General features: G+C 45.7%; 1 protein-coding gene across 1 annotated transcript; it reads left to right on the top strand.

Moving 5' to 3' along the window:
• The first annotated feature begins 3295 nt into the window (after window positions 1–3295).
• On the top strand, window positions 3296–24288 carry UTP6 (UTP6 small subunit processome component). Its single transcript, XM_027862381.1, has 19 exons — window positions 3296–3465; window positions 5080–5164; window positions 6295–6336; window positions 7335–7427; window positions 8609–8656; window positions 10105–10168; window positions 10635–10753; window positions 12316–12393; window positions 13285–13366; window positions 13738–13819; window positions 15334–15515; window positions 17275–17354; window positions 18814–18891; window positions 20528–20707; window positions 21015–21095; window positions 22134–22243; window positions 22778–22844; window positions 23511–23583; window positions 23993–24288. Exons 1-19 carry the CDS (start codon window positions 3374–3376, stop codon window positions 24148–24150), a joined length of 1794 nt encoding a protein of 597 aa, XP_027718182.1. The 5' UTR covers window positions 3296–3373; the 3' UTR covers window positions 24151–24288.
• The last annotated feature ends 1317 nt before the right edge of the window (window positions 24289–25605 follow it).

Below are 25605 nucleotides of genomic sequence, written 5' to 3'. Positions count from 1 at the left end.
TTTAAAAATTTATTTATTTATTTTTAGTTTCCAACATTCACTTCTGTAAGATTTTGAGTTCTAAATTTTCTCCCCCTCCCTCCCCTCTTCCCAAGATGGTGTGCAATCTGATATAGGCTCTGTATATACATTCATGTTAAACATATTTCCACATTAGTTATGTTGTCAAGAAGAATTACAGCCAAGGAGAGAAACCACAAGAAAGAAGAAACAAAAAAAGAGAGAGAGCAAATAAGCTAGCAATGCTTTAACACTTTAGGGTTTACAAAGGGCTTTATGCATGTAAACTGTTATATATACAAACTTTATATACGTAAACATTCGTAAACTTAATTCATTTGACCCCAACAACAACCCTGTAAAATAGGTGCTATTGTTGCCTCCATTTTACAGATAAGGAAACTGAGGCTGAGAGGTTAATTGACTTGTCCAGGGTCACACAGCCATTAGGTGTGCATTTGAATTGAAATTGCATTTGAATTCAAGTTTTCCTGACTTCAAGTCCCTTACACTATGGAATGTGTCACTTACCGCCTCTGGAAGACAGGGATGGAATTACCTTCTTAAAGACTATCTTAGGTATTCAAATAGGTATACTTTGGTTTGTCAAAAAGATGTTTGGGAAAAGTAGCAGATGCCTTAAGAAGTCTCACTGTTTATGAGAAGTTCCGTAGGAACTTGCCAACCTCTTTGAAGCTTTGGCCTTGGAAAAGTCAAAAACATTAGTTTTATGAAAAAAAGAAACTGTAGGAATGGTGTCTAAGGAAATTTTAACAAGAGATGAGAATCATCGGAAAATTGGTTTAAAGAGGAGCTAAATTCAAAGGCTTTGAATGTTTTAGTAATTGTCTGTAAATTCTCAAAGTGACTTGAAGATTTCTTATGCATACCAGCTACTGATTCAATAGTTGTCAAGAAATGTCTAATAGTATTTTTCCTGTTTGAGGCATTTATCTGATGATATTAAGCAGAAGGATCCATTTTATAGGTCATGGCATTTCTGCATCTTTTTTTAAAAGGGTTCTTCCTCTAACCTTCAAATATTGTCCATTATCCTCTACGAGGCTTGGGTAAGGTAGAAAGAACAAATAGTATTTGAAAATCGAAACTTTCAAAACTTTCAGATGAATTGCAGATACTCCGATGTTCTTCCTATAGGCCTGATGAGTATTATTAAGTTCAATATCAAGGCTTGCACTGGTCTTCACTAAGTGAAATAATTACAGAAAAGGCAATGTGATTGGGTTTTGTCAGATCCTACTAAATAAGCTAAGTCTCATCACTTAAGCTGGAGCAGAATCTCCTAGGGAACCACAGCAAAGGGGATTGTGTAATCTGGAAACTGCCAAGTGGATTGACTAGAAGAGACACCTCTGCAAATCTGTCCTTGAAATGAGGTGGAGGGCCCATCTTGGGTAACAAATGACACAGAAGTTAAAACCTCTAAGGCGCTGATTCATGGATAAATGTAAGCTGGCTGTGCCAGACAGTTTGGGGACAGTAGCCTAGGACAGATCCCTCAGACTCAGAATTACCAGGGAAAAATGTTTCCCAGAAGCAGACGACTTCATGCAACAGACATCTCAACCCAAGAAGATGGAACAAGATCCCTGCTATCTAAACTGTCATTAACATGCATTTATTGTTTGTTCCTTTTTGCCCTGTTTTAAAATTTTGTCCTCATTTGTTTTCTTTGTTAGTCATGTTTATTGTTCATTGTTTCTTAGTGTGTCCTGACTCTTTTGGAAGGCAGCTAGGAGTCAAGAAGAGTCCAGTTCAAATTCAGCCTCAGACACTTACTAGAGCTGTGTAACCCTGCCAGGTCACAACCTCTGCCTGCCTCAGTTTCCTCATCTATAAAGTGGGGATAATCATAGCACCTACCTCTAAGGGTTGATGTGAAGATCAAATGAGATATTGTAAAATGCTTTGTAAACCTGAAAGCACTATATAAATCCCAGCTATTACTACTACGATAATGAGTACTACTACTACTACTACTGTTGCCTAGGAGGCAGATTTAAGACAAAACTGGACATTTAAACCCAGGTCCTTCTTGTTTGACTTCCTTGGGAAATTACTGGTAATAATTCTTTGGTCTGTGTCTGGGAGTACTTGAGTGCTACAAAGATGCTATTCTTGAGATCCAGGTCCCTACCTCTAAATGTTGAAAAATTTACTTTTGACAATAGTTACTGCTATTCAAATCCATAGCTCCAGAAAGGTTGATGTTTAAATTAATTAATTAATTTTTAGTTTTCAATATTCACTTTCATAAGATTTTGAGTTCCAAAGGTTTTCCTCCTCCTCCCTCTCCCTCTCCCCAAGACGGCATGCAATCTGATACAGGTTATACGTGTACGATCATATTAAACATATTTCCACATCAGTCATGTTATGAAAGAAGAATCAGAACAAAAGGGAAAAACCATGAGAAAAAAAATACGGCTAACCAAATTAGTCATGGTTTTTTTTCCTTTTCATTTTGGGAGATAACGCTTAATTGAAAAAAAGGTTTTTTTAAAAAGTTAATTGAAAAAAACCTTAAAAATTCTTGGTTTTAAAAATTGAAATAAAAGTTTAAAATGTTTGTTAATTTAGACATAAGTTTAAAAAATAAAGTTCAAAATGCTTGTTTAAAAATCCTTGTTAGTTGAAAAAGTTTGAGAATGCTTTTAAAATGAAATAAAATAAGTTTAAAATAATTTAAAAAATAAGTTAAAAATGCTGAATTTTAAAAATAAATGCTCATTAATTGAAATACATTAAAAAGTTATAAAGTATAAAGAAGTATAAGTAAAAAGAAAGTTAAAATTAAATCTTGTTAATTGAAAAAAGTTCAAAAGATTTTAGCTGGAAAAATAGAAGTATAAAAAATGCTTAAGTGAAAAAAATTTAAAAATTGATGCTCCATAAATAAAAAACACTTTTAAAAAATCTTTTAGTTGAAACAAATAAAAGTTGAAAGTGCTTGTTAACTGAAAAAATAAAAGTTAATAAAAAAAAGTTTTAAAAAAATTGCTGTAGATTGATTGGTCCGTGAGCATTCAATGGGACTTTTAAACTTTGTTTCTCCAGCTAAGCATGCCTTTTCTTCTTCCCTTTGCGCCTGCGCCCAGTCTCACAAGTCCCGCCCCCTCCACAACGCGCCCCTCCCTCACGCCTATGGACTTCCGCCAAGCTACAGTGCCAAAATCCACCGGCGCCGTAGCAAGCGAGCCTGGAATTGCCTGCTTGGGGGCGGGGAAGCGACGAACCACGTGCTGGCCCAGCAGGTCGGAGGGTAAAGGTTGGAGAAGATTTCCGGAAGAGGGTCTGCGCATGCGCTCCGGTGCCGGTGCAGCTTTATTCCGTTCATCCGGGAGCCGAGACCATGGCGGAGATCATTGAGCAGCATATAGAGGACCGACTCCCGGAGCTGCTACAGCTGGAGCGGGTCGGGCTTTTCACGCGCAAGGAGATTAAGTGAGCTCGCCGCGGGTTTGGGGGGAGGTGTCCCGAGGGAGCGGCGGATGCGGGAGGCGGACCACGTGCAGCGGCCGACGTCACGTTTGCTCCTCGCGGCGGGAGATGGCGTGGGCGGCGTCCTTGCCCCGTGGAAGCTCCGCGCGCGGGCACTACTTGGCTTGGTCAGTGGGCGTCTCAGGCATCCTGTTCACCTGCCCCCAGGTGTTCCGCGCCGCGTCTCCTGCTGGTGGAGGACGTGGCTTGTCGGGTCCCTGGTGTGACGGCGCCCCCTGGTGGCCGGGAGGCCAGTCTTGAAGCCGGCAGGAAGGCTCAGTGTCTGGAATGGGTACTTAGTCAGTGATCCTCCTGGCTCCACCTACAGGTGAAAGGGCGCGTTGCTTACCCCGCCAGGAGGGAGGGATGGAGATGCTCATGGTACCTCGAGGATGCTGCGAGTCGTCATCATCTTCATCCTCAAAATCACCAAGCGCTTACTAAGCTCCAGTTGTATTTCAGTCATTGTGCTAAGCACTGGGAATAGATATAAAGAAAGATTTTCAGGGACCTTACAATCTCGTGGGACAGTATGCAAGCAACCATGTGCAAATGAGATATAGAAAAGATACAGAAAACATTTATTAAGCGCCTGCTGTGTGCCAGGCCTTGTGCTAAGCAGAGGTAATAGATACAAAAAAAGATAGCAGTCTCTGCTGTTCAGGGTGCTTAAAATCTAATGGGGGAGACAGTATGCAGACAACTATCTACAAATTGCATATAGAAAGGATTTATAAAGCATTTTATTAAATGTCTACTATGTGCCAGGCACTGTGCTAAGGATTGGTTATAGATACAAAGAGGCATAAACAACCCCTGTCCTCAAGGAGCTTACATTCTAATGTAGGAGACAACACGTAGACAATTACTATGATGTACATGGGACACAGTCTTGGAGGGAAGATATTAGCTAAGTGGGACAGAGTACCAGAAAACCCCTCCTGAAGAGGGTGGGATTTGAGCTGCGACTTGAAGGAAAACAGGGTAGCTTAGGTGGTGGTCAGTCAGTAAACAAGAATTTATTTAACACCTACTGTGTGTCAGTCCCTGAGTTAAGCATTGCAGGTCAGGAGGTGGGAGAGCATTTCAGGCATGGGGAACAGCCAGTAAGAGACATGGAGCTGGGCTATGGGAGTGTTGTGTGAGGACCACAAGAAGGCCAGAATTGCTGCATTGTACCGTAAGTGGAAGACAGTTGAGAAAGAAGACTGGAAAGATAGGAAGGTGCCATGTTGTGCAGGGCTTTAAAAGCTCAACAGGATTTTGTATTTAATCCCGGAGATAGTAGGGGGCCAGTGCAGTTTATTGAGTAAGGAGGTAACGTGTGGTTAGATCTGAGTTTTAGGAAGATACTGGCAGTGAATGGAAGGTGGGCTAAAGGGAGGAGGAACCCAGGTGCACAAAGCCTGATGTTCATTTTTTGCCTTGTGTTGCCTGAGAGGCTTCGAATGGTTTAACTGTTGCTGTATTGTGATTTTAAAACATTTTGAAATGTGGCTTGGGTTTAAAAAAGCATAACTGCTTATGTAGTCTCTGCCTTTTTCAAAGGGTTTATTTTAAGCTGTTTTATTTTCCCAGGTCTGTCATTAAGAAGGCCTCAGCACTAGAATACAAAGTACAAAGAAGAGCTCTTTTTAAGGAAGACTTTATCAATTATATCCAAGTGAGTGAATTGTTTATTCTCTGCAATTTTATTCCTTTTTCAATTAACTAATGAATGGGTGAACTTGGCCTTGTTGCCAACCTTTGTAGAATGGATTTTAAAATACCTAACTTGGAACATTTGGAAAAGGAAACATTGATAGCAGATAGCCAGCATATACTTTCATTGAGAATAAGTCATGTCCACCTAAAATTATTTACTTGTTTGATGGGGCTTCAAGAGAGGTAGATCTGGGGAATAAAGATTTAGTATCTCTTATTTTCAGTAAGGCATTTAATAAAATCCAATCCTAGGCTCCACATTTTAAAACGGCACTAGCCATGTGAAACAAATCCAGAGGAATGAAAGAATTAAAGATCTAGAAACTGTCATATGAAATACTGTTTGAGGGTTCAGGAGCCTTGGAAAGAAGAACTTGAGAGGGACACACTGTGGGCTGCAGGAATGAATAAACCCTGGCTCTGGTGTCAGCACATGGTTTCAGATCCTGCCTTAGACACTTACTAGGTCTATGGCCTTACAAAGCACTTTGAGTTCCCTAGGCTTCAGTTTCTTTGTGGCAGACCTAGGATCAGCAGGTGGAGGTGACCTGGAGGCAGGTTCTGGATCTTCATGAATTTTCTCCCCCATGAGCTCTCTTTTGGTGAAATGGGCTTCTTGGGGAGGGGGCTTAGGCCTCTAGACACAATCAGAAGCCAGGGGGTTTGGAATGGGTTGGGAAGGCCGAGCTACCTCCCTTTGAGATACCTTTTGATTCTTAGTCATGGTTTTAGGCAGAACCAGCTTCCTTGACATTAGAAGTGCTGACTAAATGGGCCAGTTGTAGAGGGAACCCGCTGATTCTGTTTGATTCAATTCTCTAGACATATATTTAGCACCAGGTGTAGTCTGCTGAATTCCTGGTCTTGCTGAGAATTATTATTGCTGTAATTGCACACCTTGACAGTCAGTCATCCTTGATTAGCATATGCCATGATTTTTGTAGCTGCTAGACCTTGTCCACAGCTTTTAGATGTCCAGCTAGCTCCTTTTTTTTTGTTTTTTGTTTTTTAATTTTGAAAGTTCAAAATTCTTCTGTTCCTCTTCTCTCTGTGTATATTCTGACATGCCATGTTATTTCTTCCCTGTAGTATGAAATCAATCTTCTGGAACTGATCAAGAAGAGAAGAGCAGTAAGTAAATGAATTTCCAGGATTGGGGAAGGAAACAACCACAAAATGTAACATGCTCTCAGGCAGCTTGTCCCCGGTCAGCCAAACCTTGGGAGGGGCCGGCTCCTGGCTATGCTGCTCTCTGTGAGCCTTGTGTGGGCACCTGGTAATGTTGGGTTTGGTGCTTTTGGATTGTAAACACTCTAGGAGTTAATGCTAATGATTTTACTCCTCCCCTGCCATGGGTGTGTTAAATTATTCCTCTTGACCTTTAAGTGTTTGCAGTGTTGAATCACAGCAGATGTGAGTGAGATGGGTGGTTCCTTTGGCCTCTGGATAGCCAAGAACCGGTGGGGCATCCAGCTAGCTATGCATAGAGGGGGCTTCGTTTACAGAAAGGGAACCTATCGCGTTTGGTTCAGTTTACTTCACATTCGTTGAGCAGCAAACATGGTCACTTCAAATCTAGAGTTGCTTCTGGTAGGGCAGGGCTGCGCTGCCAGGTGGAATGAGCTGTTTCTGGGGCCAGATGTTGGAAAGTTTTTTAAACCCACCAATGTCCATTTTTAATTCTGTCCACGAAGTTCAACAGATATTAAGTGCCTACTGTGTACAAGGCTCTGTGCTAGGGGCTGGGGACATAGAGTCGCAAAGGAAACAAGTCCTGCCTGCAAGGAGCTTACTAGGGGGGTGGGGAAGGGGAAAGGGAGAGCATATATGCGGAAGATGCTGAGAAAGAAGTCCATGGCTTTGAGGGTCCATGCTACCCAAAAGGTTGAGAACTGCAGAGCCAGAGGCTGTAGGGGTGAAGATTTCAATCAGGGCAGTGACGTGGTTGGACCTGTGCCTGATCAGAGAAAGCTATTAATCCCAGTAGTGGAAGCAGGGGTGAGGAGGAAGGGTGGTGTGGGCTGCGAGAGATGAGGGAGCAGTAGATCCCCCTGCAGAGCTGGCGTTTGGGCTGACGGTGGGGCCGTGGGCTCCACCTGGAGGTTGAGGCTTTGCCTTTTGGTCTGCAGCGAACCAGATACGTATTTAAGAAGGAGGAGATCGAGTTTTCGATTGTGCACAGAATACAGAACCTCTTCCGTCGAGCCACGGCCAAGTGGAAGGTCAGCAGGTTTGGGGCTTTGTGGATGGTGGGAGGCGGCGCTGCTTGTAAAGCGACGGACTGAGTTTTAAAAACCCACCCGAGTGTCAGGATTTGTGTGCTGGCCGCCTGGTGGTATTCTTCACATTAGCCCCTCTGGGGTGATTCCTTTTCATATCTAGGCACATTTTTGGTGTTTTCTGAAAGTAGACTGGCTGCATTTTATTCTCTTCTTATTTATCATCTGCTGGGTTGGGGGATGGGGAGGGAAGAGGGAAGAGGAATGGGCAAGGGGGAAGACCCACCCCTGACTTCTCCCTTGCAGATTTCTAAAAGTGGGACAGTGAGTGACTTTGGCGTGTCAGCTGTTGTGTGGGATACCACATAGCCAGTGAGGGGGGATGGCTGGCAGGGTCAGTGGTCTGTCTGGTAGTCAGGAGAGCTGAATTTGAGTCTCCTTTGCCATGACCTCTGTGTGACTTTGGCAGACTTCCTTCCGTGCCCTAGACCTAGGTTCCCTCCTTTGTGAAAGGAGGGGTTGGATGCCTGATCTCTCAACCCTTTCCAGTTCTGAAAGTTTGGTGAAACCACCCGAGGCCTTCCGGTGGAATTGCTTGGGCTGTGCTTCTGCCGTTTACCCCCTGTGTGACCCCTCCCTGGGCCTCAGCTCCCTGTTCTGTAAGAGGAGGGGTTGGGTTATTTGGCCTCTGAGGCCCCTTCCAGCCTAAGTCTTTGTAAAATCTGTTCAAAATCAGTTCTGAGTAGGAGGCAGTTTCGCCTTGGAGCTGATCCCTTTACATAGAGGGGAAGGGATTTCCCCAGGGACTTGCCCCAGTTAGTTAGGGGCAGGGCACAGGTAGGATTGGAATCCATGTCCTCTGACCCCAGATTTAGAGCTTTCTCTACTGTACTGTGTTACCTTCTACTCAGGAAAATAAAAAGAAAAGTGAGTGTCATGCTCATGTTTGAGGGATTTGTAGGTAATGAGTGGTCATTACCTCCCCCCCCCAACGAAATGATGCAAAAGAAGGAAACATGCCATCTTTCTGTCTGAGGATTGGCTTTTTGATTAGGGCAAGGGGAGGGATATATTTGGAAATGAAGGGGATATAAAAACAAAAGATTAAGAGGTTTAAAATTTATTTACTGCGACTATATGAAATACAGATAAAGAATGTGGTTTCTATTACGTATTTCCCATAGGAAGATGTTCAGCTCTGGCTTTCTCACATAGCCTTTTGTAAGAAATGGGTGAGTATGAGGGATTTACTTTTCCCTCCCTCCCTCTCCTTTATTTCCTTACCTTTCATTCCTTTTGGACAGTGTCTCCTTACCCCTTACCCCCAAGCCATATATATGATTGCAGAGCCCCATGATTTTCACTGAAGGTTGGGAAGAAATTACTGTCACTTATTTCAAGAAACAAGAAGTGCATCTTGTGAGCAGAGCTCCCTGTGCTGGGCAGGATACACAACCGGCATCAGATGCAGATTCTGCTCTTAGAACATGGAGGGATGTGGGCCAAACAGCTCTCTGTGGGAGACAGTATTTGTTGAGGTTTCATGGTCCACCTTGATATGGTACTCTAGAGTTGATAGAGTACTTTTCCTCCCTCTGGCTTTGTGAAGTGGGTAGTAGGAAGTATAATTATCCCATTTTACAGATGAGAAAGCTTCCATGAGGAGAGAAGAGAGTAAGTGGCTTGTCCAACCTCAACCAAACCAGCTGGTTTGTTCTACCTCATATAGCAACCCCCCCCTCCCCCAAATAAAAGGTGGGCACAGAATTTGGGAATAGATTCAAAGAAGAGAAAAGGACCTATCAGAGGACCTATCTCTTCTATCTTAAATTCAAGCCTTAGTTCTATCTAGTGGATGAATTTCCAAGTGAGTCATAAAAATTTATTTTTTTTTGGTATAAATCAGAATTTTATCTTGGAGTTTGTGAGATTAGGTTTTAAAAATGTTTTGATGGCTATATTTTAATATCATTGGTTCCCTTTCTAATTCTATGCATTTTATTTTATGCATTTAAAACATGACTGAGAAAGAGATCCATAGGCTACTCTACACTGTTGCCAAAAAATCCACGTGCAGGAAAGGTTAAGAATATATGCGATAAATGAACGTCAGGAAATTGGAATGTAGCTTTGATTTGCTTTAGGATGCTTGGACCGTGGGAGACAATATAATTTCACCTCATACACCTGCTTTCTTTGGAACATGTTGTTTATCAAGATAGTTTTCCTCTCAGCCTCACTTTCCCCATCTGTAAAATGGAGGTAATAATGGCACTTACCTTTAGGGTTGTTTGGAGGAGGACATGAAATAACACAGGTTGTCCCAAACATCTTGGTGCAGTTTTAAAGTTCTGATAGTTTAAAATGGTGGTAAGACTTTGGGGATCCCCTGTATGTGTAAAGTGCTTTGCACACTTGGGCTGTGTAAATGTCCATTATTATTTATGGCTTTGTTTTGTCGTTGGAGTTGGTGTGTTTAGATACTCCTTAGTTATAGTTTCATTGTGACTGCTGTGGGATCCTGGCCCCTAGGAGTTTGGCAGAAGAGAATTAGGCTGAGGCCTCATTGTGAGTGTCTCCTGTGTCCTGGGGCCTTAGTAAGTGAAGGGCTCCTCCGGCCTAGACTGAAGAGTGATAATTCTTTGCACTTAAAGCAGAATTTTTTTCTTATCTCTTACAGAATAACAAAACCCAAATTAGTAAAATATTCTCTTCCTTGTTGGCCATTCATCCAAACAAACCAGGTATGGTAAATTGGGGTTCTTTTTACATGCTGGTTTATAGAGGCTTAGCTATTTTAAGAATACATTTAGGGGGAGGCTGGGGGGCCTGATGGAGTTCTGTGACTCAACTTGGAAAGGGTGGGAAGGAGGCCTGGCCTGCCTCAGTTGCCTCCAAGGACCTTACTTTAACAATGGTAGACAAATGTAAGGTGGCCAGATTTTGGAGGGATCCCTATTGGACTTCTTGAGACAGTCCAATAGGGTTTAAGGAGCAGGGAAAATGACTGACCTAGATTTTAAAGAATAGCGTTTTGTTTTAGGCAGAGAGTTTGTTTTTCAACTTAATGGCTGGCTTAATTAGTATTGAACTCTTAGCAGAGTTCAATAAGCAATGAAAGGATTTAAATCGAGTTCTTGCTGGGTTTGGGTTATGCTGTTGATTATCAGCAAGGGAAGCTGGTTTGCTTTTTTCTCCCTCTCTGGACAGCCTTGTGGATCATGGCGGCCAAATGGGAGATGGAGGATTGCCTGTCTTCAGAAAGCGCCAGGCATCTCTTTCTGCGGGCGCTGCGTTTCCACCCAGAGTCTCCCAAACTTTATCAAGAGGTGTGTATGCCTCAGCTGGGGATCAGGCAATGGCAGAGTCCCTTCCATTTTAATATTGCCTGTTAATTAGGTGGGGTGTATTATTCTGGATATAGCCACACCCTGAAAATGGAGCCTTTTCTTAAAAAACAACAACAACAAAAAAACCAACCCTGAGGTGTAGCAGGGTACCACATAGGATTACAAAGGAGGCCAATTGATTAAACTATTTAAAAAAAACAAAAACCAAGTTTCTGGACCCTAGGTTAACGAACTCTGCTTTATATTGGAGTCTAGTAAGTAAAAAAAAAAAAAGATCTCAGGAGAGCTTGAATCAGGTCTGAATTGGGGACTGATGAGCTGGTGCTGACCACAGGGCGGGGCAGAGATGTGAGCAGTTCTGCTGTACAGCTTGGAGGGTCTGGGAGCTCAGGCCTACCTCTCCCTGGCAGGAGAGTGTGGTGACCAGTCACCTTCATCTCCTCCTTCCCCCTCTCTGCTCTTTCCCTCCTTCCTTCTTGAGCTGCTCTCTCTTTTCCTTTTTCTTACCTCTTCTTGGAACCACACCCTACTTTGCTTGTGATTTCTTCTTTCAGGGTCCCCAGGAAGTGGACAGCCAGGCGCTCGCTTGATAAATGAATGCTAGGGTTCGTTGGGGAATTTCTCCCTGTGCTGGAGCACTAGGCCGACAAAACAGGAATTCAGGCTGTCCTGGAGGCTCGGTGTGTGCTCCAGCCAGCGTGGCTCCGTTCAGCAATGGTTTTTCCAACCACTTGACCTCAAAGGGAAGGCATTTCTGGTCTCTGTCTTAAAGGCCTCATAGCAGTCACAGCTGTATTGTAGTTAGTATGCCATTTAATTATACTGACATCAGAACCACCTTTTCCTGAGGTCCTCGAACATAATTTGGTAATTCTTCTGCTGTTGTTATTATTGTTAACACATGTTTCAATTATGAACTTAACTCTGAACGAAACCAAGTAGCCAAGTAGGCCCATTAAAATATGGAATAAGTGCTGTACAAAACCTTTATTTAGCATTTAACAAAGACCTGATGATTAACAAGCAAAGGAAAAAACCTGAGCTTTTGTTCTTTGTCCTCTCCTGGGCCTGTCTGAGGGTCCACATCTGACTTTGTTTGTGTTGGGCTTTTAAAACATAGTATTTCTGTAGGTAATTGGCAGGCATGTTAAGCTATAGTATTGTCTTTGAAAGCAAAGCACAGGAGAAATGCTAACAGTTTATTTTATGGTAGAAATAAAGTACAGATTTAACCCTATGATTATCGTGTAAGCAATGATAACATCATGGCTGACTAAAGGTTGCAATGTTCTTTGTGCGCCTCATTTTATCTGATCCTCACAAGCACCCTGTGAGGGAGATTTTTTGGTTGTTATCACCTCCGTTTTCAGATGATCAAGTCTAAGACGTAAGTGATGGAGAGGTCCTTGCTGCCTCCGGGATTGATTCTGTTTACCCATTTGCCACCTTGGCCATCATGGGGTGCTGTTTTTGCCCAGTTTTCAGGGGGAAGGGGAACAGTAGTTTTTTCCCCCCAAAGTTATTTTTTGCCCCATCTTTAGTATTTTAGGATGGAGCTAATGCATGCTGAGAAGCAGAGGAAAGAGAAGCAGGAATTTGAACAAGCAAAAATGGATTTGGTAAGATCCTTAACCCGTGCAGCTGGTGAAGGTTGGGGCCTTTGTTCCTATTTGAGAGTCAGAAGCGTCCCTGGGGATGTGGTGGGGGGTGGGGGTGGAAGTCTCCTGTCCTGCTGGTACTGCAAAGCTGAGATTGTTAGTAGACTTAGAAAGTTCCTGACACAGAAGAGAGCCACCAGCACAACTGGTTTTTTGTTGTTGTTGTTGTTTTTTTGTTTTTGGCTAGGCAATGGGGTTAAGTGACTTGCCGAGGGTCACACAGCTAGTAAGTGTTATGTGTCTGAGGCCAGATTTGACCTCAGGTCCTCCTGAATCCAGGGCCGGTGCTGTATCCACTGCACCACCTAGTTGCCCCCACAACTGGTTTTTAACAACGGCTGTGATAAGAAAACACTTCAGCAGCCCAGCAGAAATCACTGAAGTTTTCTGAAAAGGGGACCAAAGATTCTGGTACAGGGGTGCGGGGGAGACTATATTGAGAGGTGATTGAAAAATATAAGGTAAAGTTTATCAAGGACTTTTTAGAAAAGCCCAAACAAAAAATAAAATCACTCAGGAAAGACTGACTAAAGTGTGATTTCCTGAAACCTGTTTTAATTTCTTTTTATTTTAAAGAGTTGAAGGGATGAGATGAGGTGGATTAAAATGCACTCTGTCCAGCTTTCACTGTTTCTCCTGCCCCCATGATAAACAGATCAGAGACAGAAACCATTTTCAGTATGAGTTTTAGGGACCAGCCTTCTTGGGTTACAACTGAGGAAACTGAGGCCCAAGAAGTTTGGATCTCCCTAGGTTTCCCTGGCTAGTTAGAAGCCAGGCCTCCGACTTACTGTTGAAGTTTCTGCTGCTGTGCTTTGCTGCTCACGCATTTGGGTTTCTGACACTCTTTAGGATGAACTCGATTTTCCAGAAGAAATCCTAAATGGTGGCTTGGCACGGATTGTTTATAAAGAAGCTGTGAGTAAGATCAAAGGTACGCCTCCTACTCTAGTGAGGAGCAGGGACCCCTTGATTGTTATGACATACAGGACAAGCGGAAGTGGCCCAGGAGCCAGTGTGGAGGCTCATGCTCAGAGTTCGGGTCTCTCCGGAGAGAGAGAAAACGAGCCCTGTCGGGCTCAGAAAATGCTTAACTCCATTGACACCCACTTAAACATTCACCTGGTATTTAGCGAGTGCCTAGTGCTGGACTGTGCCGGGCCACATGGGGTGGGATGCCGTCGAAGGGCTGAAGACCCAGACAAGCTGAAAGTCAACAGAACGTCCAAAGCCCCGAAGGGAAAGGACGTTCCTTGCTCTGCAGACGTGTTGACGTTGATCCCTTTTCTGCTGTCTTTATTTTAGGTGCTGAATTTCATCTCTCACTACTCTCAATTGCAAAGTTATTCACTTTTGCTCGAGATCTTCAGCAGGAGATGTATGACCAGTAAGTGGAGGGAGGAGGTGGAGATGTGTTGTGGGTGGCTGTTTCTGGGGCGTGTAGCTTTAGAGGAAGCAAGCATCATCATTATCATCGTCACCACTGGCATTTACAGAGAACTTTGTGGTTCACAGTGCGGCGCTTCCTTTCATTTCATACTTTGTTTCATTTCATCCTCACCCTAATCCTGGGAGGTGGGGGCTCTGATCATCTCCATTTTACAGATGACACTGAGGCACACAGAGGTTAAGTGGTTTGCCCAGGGTCATGAAGCCAGTTAGTGTCTGAGGCAGGATTCACACTCAGGTCTTCCTGACACCGAGTCCTGCACTGTAGCCACTGGGCCAGTAAAAGCAGTGACCACAACAGTGTAAACGGAGACGGCAGCAAACCGATGGGAAGTGAGTGCTGTGAAAGTGTAGTGGCCATGCTGGCTCCAGAGTGGAGACGTGGGAGGAAGCTGACCTCCTGTCCAGCCTTAGCCCTCTGGTGCGACCTCCGTCAAAGCTTAGCTTGGATGCGCTCGTCCTCTGTGACTATCCTAAAGAATGTCCCCGAGTTGGGAGGCGAGGGAGCCTAGTCGGGGAACTGGCCGGGATATAAAAACAAGATGCCAAGCATATAGATGAGGAGGAGGAGGAGTGGCGGCTCCTTCCTTGGAAGTTGACTGTGTTGGGAGGGTTTAGGTTCCTGGTGAGAGCCCTGAGTGGCGTGGTGAGAGGAGGGTGAGGGTGGCCTGGGTGGGAGGGGCTGTCCAGCCAGGGCGGAGCGGTGCCGACGAAGCTCATCGCTCCTCCTGCCGTAGAGGCTGTGAATGGTCCCCTCCACTGAGACCGATCCAGTGATGGCAGCACCAGAGCATCGCCTGTTTAAGTAGCAGGTGCTCAATAAATGTCCCTAGCATCGTAGATTCAAAGCCATAAGGGAGTTGAGACGTCAGATCCAACTCTGAGGAAATTGTACGAGATGTTAGTTTTACAGATGAGGGAACTGAGGCACAGAAGTTATGCTGCTTGCCCTGAATTACATAGCTAGTAAGGGCCAGAGCTGGGATTTGAACCCAGGTCTTCTGACTCCAGTACATACTGGATTAAGCACTGGACTTGGAATCAGGAACTAGCTGTGAGACCCAGGACAAGTTGATGAACCTCTGTTTGCCTCAATTTCCTCAACTGTAAAATGGGGATCATAACAGCATCTACCTCTTGGGGGGGTTGTGAAGATCAAATGAGATAATGTTTGTAAGGCCCTCAGCACAGTGCCTGGCACATAGTAGGTGCTACATAAATGCTCATTCCCTTCCTCTGCCCAGGGCCATTGACATAGTTCATTCTAGAACCCTGAATTGGTGCTGTGGCTTGAATGCTCTTTCCAGGGGACCTTCGGTTTCTGCCTGTGGCCATGGTTCTGAGGTTGTTCCTAAGGTCCGCTGGGGTGCTGACCAGCAGTCAGGTCAGCCGAGCTCCTTTTCCCTGGCTTCCCCTAGTGCAGGGCAGGTGGGAAGAATCTCTTTGTTCCAGCCTGCAGGTTCTGCATGCCGGGGATCCCCTCACCTGGGATTTTGTGGCGCGTCGAGAGCTGGAGCTGGAGTCCCAGCTGCCTGGAGAACTCGCGTCCAAACAAAGGAAAGCCGAGGAGGTGGCCCGCAGGGAGGAGCGCTGCTGTGCCGTCTACGAGGAGGCCGTGAGCTCTCTGGCCACAGGTTTGTCTTTCTGGCTGCAGTCAAGAAATAAATCCTGCGGTCTGTGCCTGAAATGGGTTTGACTTCCCACAGCGGGTCATACCAACCCTGTTCTCCACCTGCCACTCGCTCACTGGCTGGGTCATCCTGGGCAAGTCACTTCCCCCCAGTGGGCCTTAGTTTCCCCATCTGTAAAATGAGTGTGCCTGACTGGACGATGTTGAAACTGTGGCTCCAAATCTGCCATGCCAAGGCTGTGAGGTTTTAAACATTTTCTCTTGTTACTCCATCTTCCTCCTTGATGAGCATGGTGCACGGCATATCCCAGCAAACTTGCCTTCTGCTGTCGTGTGGCTCCCAAGCTAAGGACAGGTGTTACATATGGAATCACCCACCCTTGGTCTAGACACCTGTGATACTTCATTTTCATGGGAACTCCCCGTGCGGCATCTCCTTTCATGGCTTCAGCCCAGCCACTGAGGTTTGGTGACTTGCCCAGGGTCTCTCTGCCAGTGGGCATCTGTGAAGGACCTGACCCCAGGTCTCGCTGGTCACTATCCACTAACCTCTCCTAGAATGTTGGCAACATAGTCAGGGGTAAGATCTTATATAAAACACAACATTTAACAAAGAAGGAACCGAGTGAATTAACAAGGAGCACACAGGCTGCGTGGGTTCTGGCCTACTTCCTCCCCTCTCTTCCTTTTAGTCTTCCCTCCCCTCTCCCTTTCCCTTCCTTCTCTTCGCTCTCCTCTTCTCACCTCACCCCTTCCCCTTCCCCCCAGGCTGTCCTAAATGACTCTGATGTAGCTGAGGAAATTTTGCTCATAGAGTAATGTCAGTAGTAATGATGGTAGCCTTGTTTGGGAAACGATTGTGGTAAAATTCTCCTTTTTACCATAGGCGTTTTTTTTTTTTTGCTTTGCTTTTTGGTGAGGCAATCGGAAATAAGTGACTTGCCCAGGGTCACACAGCTAGTAAGTGTCAAGTGTCTGAGGTCAGATTTGAACTCAGGTCTTCCTGACTCCAAGGTCGGAGCTCTATCTACTATGCCACCTAGCTGCCCCTATCATAGGCATTTTTTTTCTTTTTTCTTTTTTTTGGCTAGGCAATGGGGTTAAGTGACTTGCCCAGGTTCACACAGCTAGTAAATGTTATATGTCTGAGGCCGGATTTGAACTCAGGTCCTCCTGAATCCCAGGCTGGTGCTCTATCCACTACGCCACCTAGCTGCCCCATTTTTTAAAAAATACATTGGAAAAGACCTTTCATTTTTCTTTGTTTTCCTTGATAATGCTCTGTAGTACATTTTGAATAGAATTTCTTACCCTGTGGTGTTGCCCCAGCCCTACTCTGCAGTCACTGGGATGTCTTGCTTCCTATCCCATGAACCTGGGGTGAAGGGCTGCTTTGAGGTAGCAAGAGCTTCCGTTTTCCTTTACCAAAAAAATAGCGGCTATGGTTGGAATGAAGGATCTGGTCTTCCTGATTACTGGTCTGTCTTTTTCTTTTAAAACAAACAAACAAATGAATGAAGGAACAAACAAAGCACATTTCCTGTCGATAATAACCAGCAGCAAAACCAAACAAAAATAAGGGTTAAAATCTCAAACCTGAAGCCCTCAGGCCTTTAACCAGACAGAACTAAGTGAGTTAACAAGCCAGCACCGAAGATGCTTCTGACTTGTGTCCTGTTGTGGGTCAGTTAGAAGTTCTGCCCACTTAAAAAAACAACACAAAACAGTTGTAGTCATGTGCGATGTTCTTTCTGACTTTACAGAGGCCATGTGGAAGTGTTACGTCACCTTCTGCTTGGAGCGATTTAACAGGAAAACGAATAACAAGAAGCTGAGAGAGAAGGTAAGGCACAGATCATATCACTTGGTCAGGGGGCAGCCTGTGGACCCATGGGTACCCAGGGAAAACCCACCTCTGAGAACTGGCCTCCCCATTTCATAACCCTTTTCCCAGAGCCTTAAATAAGGTTTGATTTTCTGCAGATCAACATAATTTTAAAACCCTTATTGTTTGGGTCAGATCATTCATGTTAAATTCTTTTTTTTTTTTTTAGAATTCATTTAGCCTTTATTTAAAAAAAAAAAATTTTTTTTCAACCAAAAATCAATTTTCTCTCCTTCCCACCTCTTCCATTGGGGAAAAAAAAAGGAAAACCCCTTATAACCAGCATGTGTAGTCAAACAAAACATTGCAGTGTTGGCCTCGTCCAACAATATATGACTCAGTCTGCACCGTGAGCCCATCCCCTCTGTCAGGAGGTGGATAGGATGCTTCATCGTGGACCCTTGGACGTGGTGGCTGGTCATTGTGTGGGTCAGAGTTCTTAAGTCCTTCAGACTTGTTTGTCTTTACAGTGTTGTTATTCTGGTTCTGCTCACTTCACTTTGCATCAGTTCATAAGTCTTCTTGGGTTTTTCTGAAATCATTCCCTCCATTTCTTACAGGATAAAAATTCCATTATATTCATAGGCCATCATTTGTCCAACCGTTTGCCAGTTGACGGGCAGCCCCTTATTTTTGGGGTCTTTGTGTCACAGATAGAGCTGCTGTAAATAGGTATATACTTGTCTCCTTTTCTGGGGTAGAGGCCTCGTAGTGGTGTCACTGGGTCAAGGTATGCAGGTGAATTAAGAGGATTAGTGTTTGGGGTGCAGTTTCAAATTGTTTTACGTGATGCCTCTGCCACTGACTTCCCTGGGCAAGTCACGCAGCTTTTCTGAGCCTTGCCAAAGGTAGTTCTGGGGTCCCTTGCAGCTCTGGCCCTGGTTGTTCTTCTGCGATCTTGGATCCTAGGACCCTGTCATCACCTCTACCTCCTCTCCACCCAGCCCTGGGACGGTGCCTCTGGAGTCACCCCGGGCTGTCACGGGCCAACTCTGGCTTTGGCTCACCAGGCTCCAGGCTCCTACCACATATCTAAGCCTTCTTCATGCCACACAACACATGTCCTCCCCGCTGCTATCCAACTCCCTTTTGTAGGTTGCCTCTTCCCAATCGGATGTTAACGTCTTGAGGCCTAGTGAAACTGTGTTACTTTTTATTTTTATTCCCGGTGCTTAGCAAAGTGCCTGGTACATACATAGTAAGGGCTCAATGAATGTCTGTCTATCTATCCATCTCTCTGTCCATCCATCCATTTAGCTATGTTATATTCCACCTCTATTTCTGCTGCAGTTTCACCGCTGGGGAGCAGTAGCCTCCCTTCCTGAATTGTCAGGAATATTGTAAAACACTCCTATTGAAGGTCCTGGGCCTTTTCACCCTGATTTTGTGATGGATTCTGGGACCTTTGTGATTTCAGAGGCAGGAGCGGGCCATGGATGTGTTCAAGAGGGCGCATGAAGCCAGGCTGCTGTCTGAAGACCTGTACCAGCAGTGGGTAAGGAGGTGGGCTAATGCTTTTCTCTTGGGCAGTGAGTTCTACCAGAGCCCTGCGTGGCCGCTTTCTTGTGGGCTCTGGGGGTTTCTCCTTGGGGGTCGGGGGGGGGGGGGATGAGCCCTTTGAAGGCCAGCAGCTTTCATCAGCAACTCTTCACTAGTGGCATCGCAGGATGAGGACTATTTGGGCCGCAGCACTTTTCGCTCTTTTTTAAAGTAAATTTTAATTTTATTTTTTCACTTAAACATTTATTTTGTCTCCCTCTGTAACAAACATGCGCAGTCTGACAAAAGGCTTTGCCGGCCTAGCCACATCCAGGAGCAGTTCTGAGTCTCTCAGCTCTGTCAGGGATGGGCAGTGAGGCTTCCTCCACATCAGTCCTCCAGGGTGTTAGTTGGATACGGCGTCAGTCAGGGGTCCTGCGTCTTCTGCTGTCTGTCTTCCCAGTGTTATTGCTCTGGTTTTCTCCCCTTCACTCTGCCTCATTTCACACAAGTCTTGGCAGGCTTTTCTGCACCTGGCCCTTCTGTCATTTCTTACTGCACACTCATTTCAGTACATGATGTGCCATCGTTTATTTAGCAGCTCCCCAAAAGGTGGAAACTCCCTTAGTTTCCATTCCTCTGCTGCCACTGCAGAAGAGAGATGTGGGGGGTGGGGAATTGAGGCCAGGGGAACCACTGCACTGCTCACAGACCAGCTCCTGAGATCCTGTCACCCAGGGGTCTGCTTCCCCACCCTCTCTGGGGCAGTCCTGATTCATCAATGTGTTGATAACATATTTATTTAGAAGCAATAATTTGTATACAGTATGAATAAGACACCAGTAGGGTTTATGTTGGATAGGGTAGAGGTGTGTAACTGACCAGACTCCTGGCACTGGAGGGGGCTGAGGTGACAGGAGCCTTTGAGGCCATCTCAGCTGCTCCTGAGTTTTACAGTCAAGGAGTCTTAAACCCAGAGAGAGGATGGGATTTCCCCAAGGTTCCACAGGGGACCGGCAGAGCTGGATTGAGGCCTGTGTTGACTCCAGAGTGAACACTGTACCCTGCACAGCCCTGCCAGGTTTGGCCCTTCCACATTTGCAAGATGGTTTACATAGGTCCTCTCCTTGGAGCCTCATAGCAGCCCACGTCTTGGGGGGGGGGGCGCCCGAGCAGGGAGGGGCTGCTGCAGGTGTTCTCATCCCTCTTGTCTGCCAGGCATCTGTTTGGGGTCCTGCAGCTGGGCTCCTGGGTCTTTTTGCCTCAAAGGTCCAGCACTGGTCACTCTTCTAAGCTGCTTTTCAGGCATATCTGGGTTTTTTTGGAGTGGGGGAGGGATCCATGGTTCTAGTACAGTTTATTCCTCAGCAAGCCATCTTCCCAGTCTGAGTTACCATGAATTTCTGGAGTCTCCTGTTCCTTTCTCACCATGTCTCTTATTTTTTGGTTATGTTTATTCACCTCCTACAAAGAATAGACAAGAATTGAGAGAGAAAGAGACCCTTCCACCTGACTTCGGTGCCTGGTGGTGGCCACCCCAGTTGAGGTTGCTCAGGTCTGGGCGTAGGTTTTAGACCTCCCTCCATCCCTTCACCATGGACATTGAGGAGCTGGCTGTGATTACAGCTCCAGTGTTCTTTTATTTTGTGTAGCTTGAATTGTTGCTGGGCCTGGGCCTCACTGAGGTTGCTCTGGGAGCGGCCCTGGCCATGACGGACTGCTGCCCAGACTCGGCCGCCAGGTGGCAGCTGCAGCTGCAGGTGCTGATCAGGTTGGAGAGCAGCGAGGTTGATGAGCGTTTTGAGGCAGCCATTCAGCACCTGAGGGCCAAGGTCAGTGCATGCTGCCGCCCCCAGGGTCCTGGGTCTGTGCTCTCTGCACACACACGGCTGGCATTGCCTGCGGTGGGCTGGGGTGGGGTTCTTTAAAGCTGTACCTTCCCTAGAAAACTGGCTGTCACCCCAGGGTGCCTCACGGGTGGCAGATCATCAGCTCCCTCTGTGCAGGGACTGTTTCCCTGACACATAGTAGGTGCTTAACAAATGCTTGTTGATTGGCTCGTTACTGGTCCTGGAGTGCCTGCAGTTGGCAGCTCATAGCCAGGAGCTCTGCTCTTCTCAGTTTGTTTTTCATTTGTAGGATTGTTTGCCGTTGTGGAGTTTGTGGGTGGAGTGGAGCGAAGGGGCCCACAGTGAAGCAGACACAGAAGCCCTCTTCCAGGTGGGCCTTGGGGGAGGTCACTGCCGGCTCCCAGCTGGCTCTTCTTTCTGCTGCTTCTGCACTTGTCACAAGCTTAGTGATCATCAGCAGGGATGGAGGGCGGGGCGGGGCAGGAAAGGGGGAAGAGCCTGGGCCTGGGTTAAGATCCCCCACTCTGGGCCTTCACTCCCTGGCTGACCGGCCATTTGCACTCACCTGGGCCTTGCTTAACTCCCCTGAGGTCTCCTTTGGCTTAAGATTCAGGGCCATGGGAATCAAACCGGGTAAAACCTTCACACTTAGTGATGTCAAACCAACCCGGTGAATCTGAAGCAAGGGAGGAGGAGTATGTGTGTGTGTGTGTGTGTGTGTGTGTGTGTGTGTGTGTGTGTGTGTGAGAGATAGAGAGTGTGTGTCCGTGCATGCAGGTATAATTGTAGTCAGGATGGTTCGGGTTCTGTCCACCTGGCTTTGCCTCACGTAGAAGCAGCCTCCCCATTTCCAGGTGTTGGCCACATTTGATTTTTGAGGAATCATGACAGTCCCTTTGTACATGAATATACATTAGTAATGCCTTCAGCTCATTTCCCACCGTTTGATAGATGTACCAGTTGCTTCCATTCTTTGGCCATCTCGAGTGGAGCGGGGCTGCTGCCCCAGGTAGTTCTCTTGGGGTTAGAGTTGTAGCTGGGCTTTCTGAGGCCCCTGGGCCTGCCCTGTCTGCCCTGTCCCTGCTCTCAGTACTCCTGGGCCTTCCCATGGTTCTGCAGCTGAACCTGCCTAGTTAAAGGGCAAGCTCCTTGAAAGTAGGGGACATTTGACTTTTTCTCTGTATCCCCAGTGCTCAGCACAGTGCATAGCACCTTGTAAGTGCTTGACAGACCATTTTTCATTCTTTCGTTCAGTCACTGGCAAACAAGCTCTTTCTGTGGCTGCCTCAGAGAGGAGTTTGATCCCTCCATGGTCTGAAGCCTCCAGCTCTCCAGTGGGTTGGCTTTGGGGTGACATGTCTGTGAATTTTCCTTATGTAGATTGTTTCTGGTTTCTTCCATGTGGCAGAAATCTCTCCTTGCTACTGTCCCTGCTGACTCTGTGATCATGAAAGAGAAATACCTCGACTGGGCTTACCGGACCGGTGGCCACAAGAAGGCAAAAAAAGTCTTTATCAGGTTAGACAAACTGTCGCTGCAGGTGCCTCACATTGTCTGTCCTGTCACTTGCTTGGCCCTTCTCCTCTTGGCCACACTTTGGAATTCTCTGTCACATCTGCTCTTGAAAAAGATGACCTGTGACCTTTTGGGCCTCATTATGCAGTATGTGGTAGAGACAGATTGGGACCGTGGGGTCTGCAGGCTCAGGACTGACAGTTGTGAGTGAGAGACTGGGTTTTCTGTAAAATTCTGCTAAAAAAAAAGCAAAACAACTCTAGCTCCAAAATGAGTAATTTTAAAGTTGGCTCTTGAAAGAGAAATGAGGGATACAAGGAAGAGTGGGGCTAGGGTGGGGAAACAAAGTGAATGATGGCAAAGAGAAGTCATTGCCCATTCAAAACACTGGCAGTGAGTGTTGGTGGTGGTTGGCCCCGAGCCCAGAGCTCATCTAACGAGCCCAACTTGCTGCTACCTGGTGCAAGGACCTTGTTCACTATAGGGTTCTTCCACAGTAATAGGCATGTGGGAAAAATAAACATTTCTTCTCTGTAGTTTACGTGAAAACCGCCCATTTTCAGTTCAGTTCTTCAAGAGGATGATCCAGATTGAAAAGGAGCAGGTATGTGAGTAGGGGCATTGATCACTGCTTCCTGATTATTTTGAGAGGCCTCCAGCTACCTGGGGGTGGGTGGGAGTGGAAGTGGGGGAGGGGGAGGGGGGATTAAGAAAGAGGCTTAGCAAACTTTGGTCCCTGGAGTCCCCTGGCCTGCCCCTCTGCAGTGCGGACCACTTAGCAGGTGTGACCAACAAAAGTGAAGAATCAGAAGCTAAAACACATGGGAGAAAAATACGGGAGTCAAGGCCTGACTTTAGGAGAACTTCTGTGAACTTCACTTGTCCATAAAATAAGTGGGCTCTGTTTACTGTGCAGAAATTTCCCAGCTGAATCTAATCTAAAATGCAATTGGATTTGCATGTAAAAGCACCAAGGTGTTATTAGGGTCACTGTGCTAGGAACGCAGGCTCTCCCTACCTGCACGTGGAAAACAACCCGAGAGCTGAGAGAGGGATGAGGGAAGGACAGGATTCTGTTCTCTTAAGGTATAGGTAATGATATGTATCAGCTTCTTTTGAGAGATAACAGAAGGAAACAAGCTTAAGATGAAGTAATTGGGATTTAGGGTAGCCAAAAGAGCTTCTTTTCTGGGAAAATGTGATGCTGAATGAGGCCCCTGAAGAAGGATTGCCCTGTGTCTTGAGCTCTCCTGTCCACTTCTTTTGTTAGGAAACCTGCAAGATGTTGAACTTAAGAGAATACTATGAGAGAGCCTTGAGAGAGTTTGGTTCTGTGAATTCAGGTGAGGAACCTTTTTTCATTGGAAGTATGTGGGGGGGGTGACTGACTCCCCAGTAAACATATTTTTGGAATCTGGGCCTCTGGGCCTTATCTGTGGAGGGTGGGTTTGTATTTATTTTTTTCTGTGTCCTAGGTCCCTTGGACTATCTATCAGTCTGTTGAAGCCTATGAGCCCCTTCTCAGAGTCACATTTTTTAAAAAATGCCTAAAATACATAGGGCTTTTTAAAGGAAACCAATTATAATAACATGCTGTTATCAGAATACCCATCATTTTTTATGAGTGACCAGAGCTCTTCTGGCCTCCAGAACTCTTGGGCCTGGTGAAGGCCTGTGGCCTGGTTATTATTGGGGCAGCATACCAGGGGGTGGGGTACATGCACTGGTATGACTGATTTTTCTTCTTTTAAGACCTGTGGTTGGATTACATCAAGGAAGAGTTGAACCACCCTTGCGGCAAACCAGAGAACTGTGGGCAGATCCATTGGAGAGCCATGAAGATGCTGCAGGGAGAGCTGGTGGAGGAGTTTGTGGCCAAATACACTTTACTCCAGATTGGCCAGTTATAGGAAGAGCCAGCAGCTGGACTTGTGGACTCATTTATAAACCCCTGTGGTAGATTTACATTCTCGGTAGATCTATCATTTGTACAGAGATGTCTGCCTTTGATTTACAGTAAATATCGAACTCTGCTGTCTGACTTCTAACTGGGAGGCTTGCTCCTTCTGGGATTCCCATTTGGCATCTTTGATCTGGAGGAGAGAGTTAGTGAAAGGCTGTTGTCTGTCCAGAACAGAAACAAACCTTTTCTACCCCACTGCCCTTTTTTGGAACTGACAAAATTGGAACATCATTTTTCTTTCCTTCCGGATTTATATTGCGGGGTCATCAGGAGTTGAGGGAATAAGTTTTATTCTTTTGTCGCCTCAGTCCTGTCCCTTCTGGGTTTTGTTTGTTTATATTTTGAAAGGCAACAAGAACGTTTCTTTTCTCAGAAGCACACAAAGTATATTTGAGCTCATGAAGTTTAGTGGAGGGAGGAGGAAAAGGCACACTCTTGGGTGTCCTATCTTTTGAAAATACTTTGGAAAGCATAAAATATTATAGACCTAGAAGGCAGCACAATTTTAGGGCAGGGGGTCCTTGTGCTTTAGCAAACTTCAGTTCAACAAATATTAACCACCTGTGTTGCATGGCTGCAAGCCAATGCAATACCAGTCTCTGAAGAATCAAGATTAGAAGTTACTTAAAGAACAGCAGAGAAACACTTTGTGGGTATAAATAGAGCACCAAGGACAAATTGTACACATAGAATGTTGCAAAAGAGATTTTGGAGCTGCAGGACTGGAAAAAGTGATGATGTTGAAGTTTGGAGCTGGGCTTAAAGAAGCAAGCCTGAGATTTGGAGCCTAGTAAATGGGAAGACAGCGGTGGGAGGGACATTCATTGTGGAGAAGAGAAGGCTGGGAGGGGTAGTAGGGGGATGGGACATGATAACAGTCTTCAAGTATTTGGGGGGCTATCTGGTAGAAGAAGTATCAGACTTGTTCTGCCTAGCCCCAGAGGTAGAATTAAGTAATGTTTGGAAATCGAGAATGCAGATTTTGACTCTTGAGAATTTTCTTAAAGATTCTGAAGCTATGTAATCCTGGAATGGCCAAGAGGTAGTGTACTCCCTATTATCACAGATTTTCAATCCCAGCTAGGTAACTAATTGTTAGAAATGTTGGAGAGGCGATTCTTGCTTCAGGGTTTTTCTAGATTACATTTGAAGGTCCTTCCAGCTCAGATTCTGAAATGGGGAAATTGTGAGGAAGGGGACATTTTTGGAATGTTAAAGGTCGGGGGGGCGGGCAGCTAGGTGGGACAATGGATAGATCATTGGCCCTGGAGTCAGGAGGACCTGAGTTCAAATGTGGCCTCAGACGCTTTTTTTTTTAAAGGCAGTTGGGGTTAAATGACTTGCCCAGGGTCACACAGGTAGTAAGTGTCAAGTGTTTGGTCTGAGGCCAGATTTGAACTCG

Source organism: Vombatus ursinus, unplaced genomic scaffold (assembly GCF_900497805.2).
Source record: "Vombatus ursinus unplaced genomic scaffold, bare-nosed wombat genome assembly UNPS02014768.1, whole genome shotgun sequence".
Classification (NCBI taxonomy): domain Eukaryota; kingdom Metazoa; phylum Chordata; class Mammalia; order Diprotodontia; family Vombatidae; genus Vombatus; species Vombatus ursinus.
Note: the sequence above shows the minus strand (reverse complement) of the source record. Positions and strands in the feature narration are given on the sequence as shown.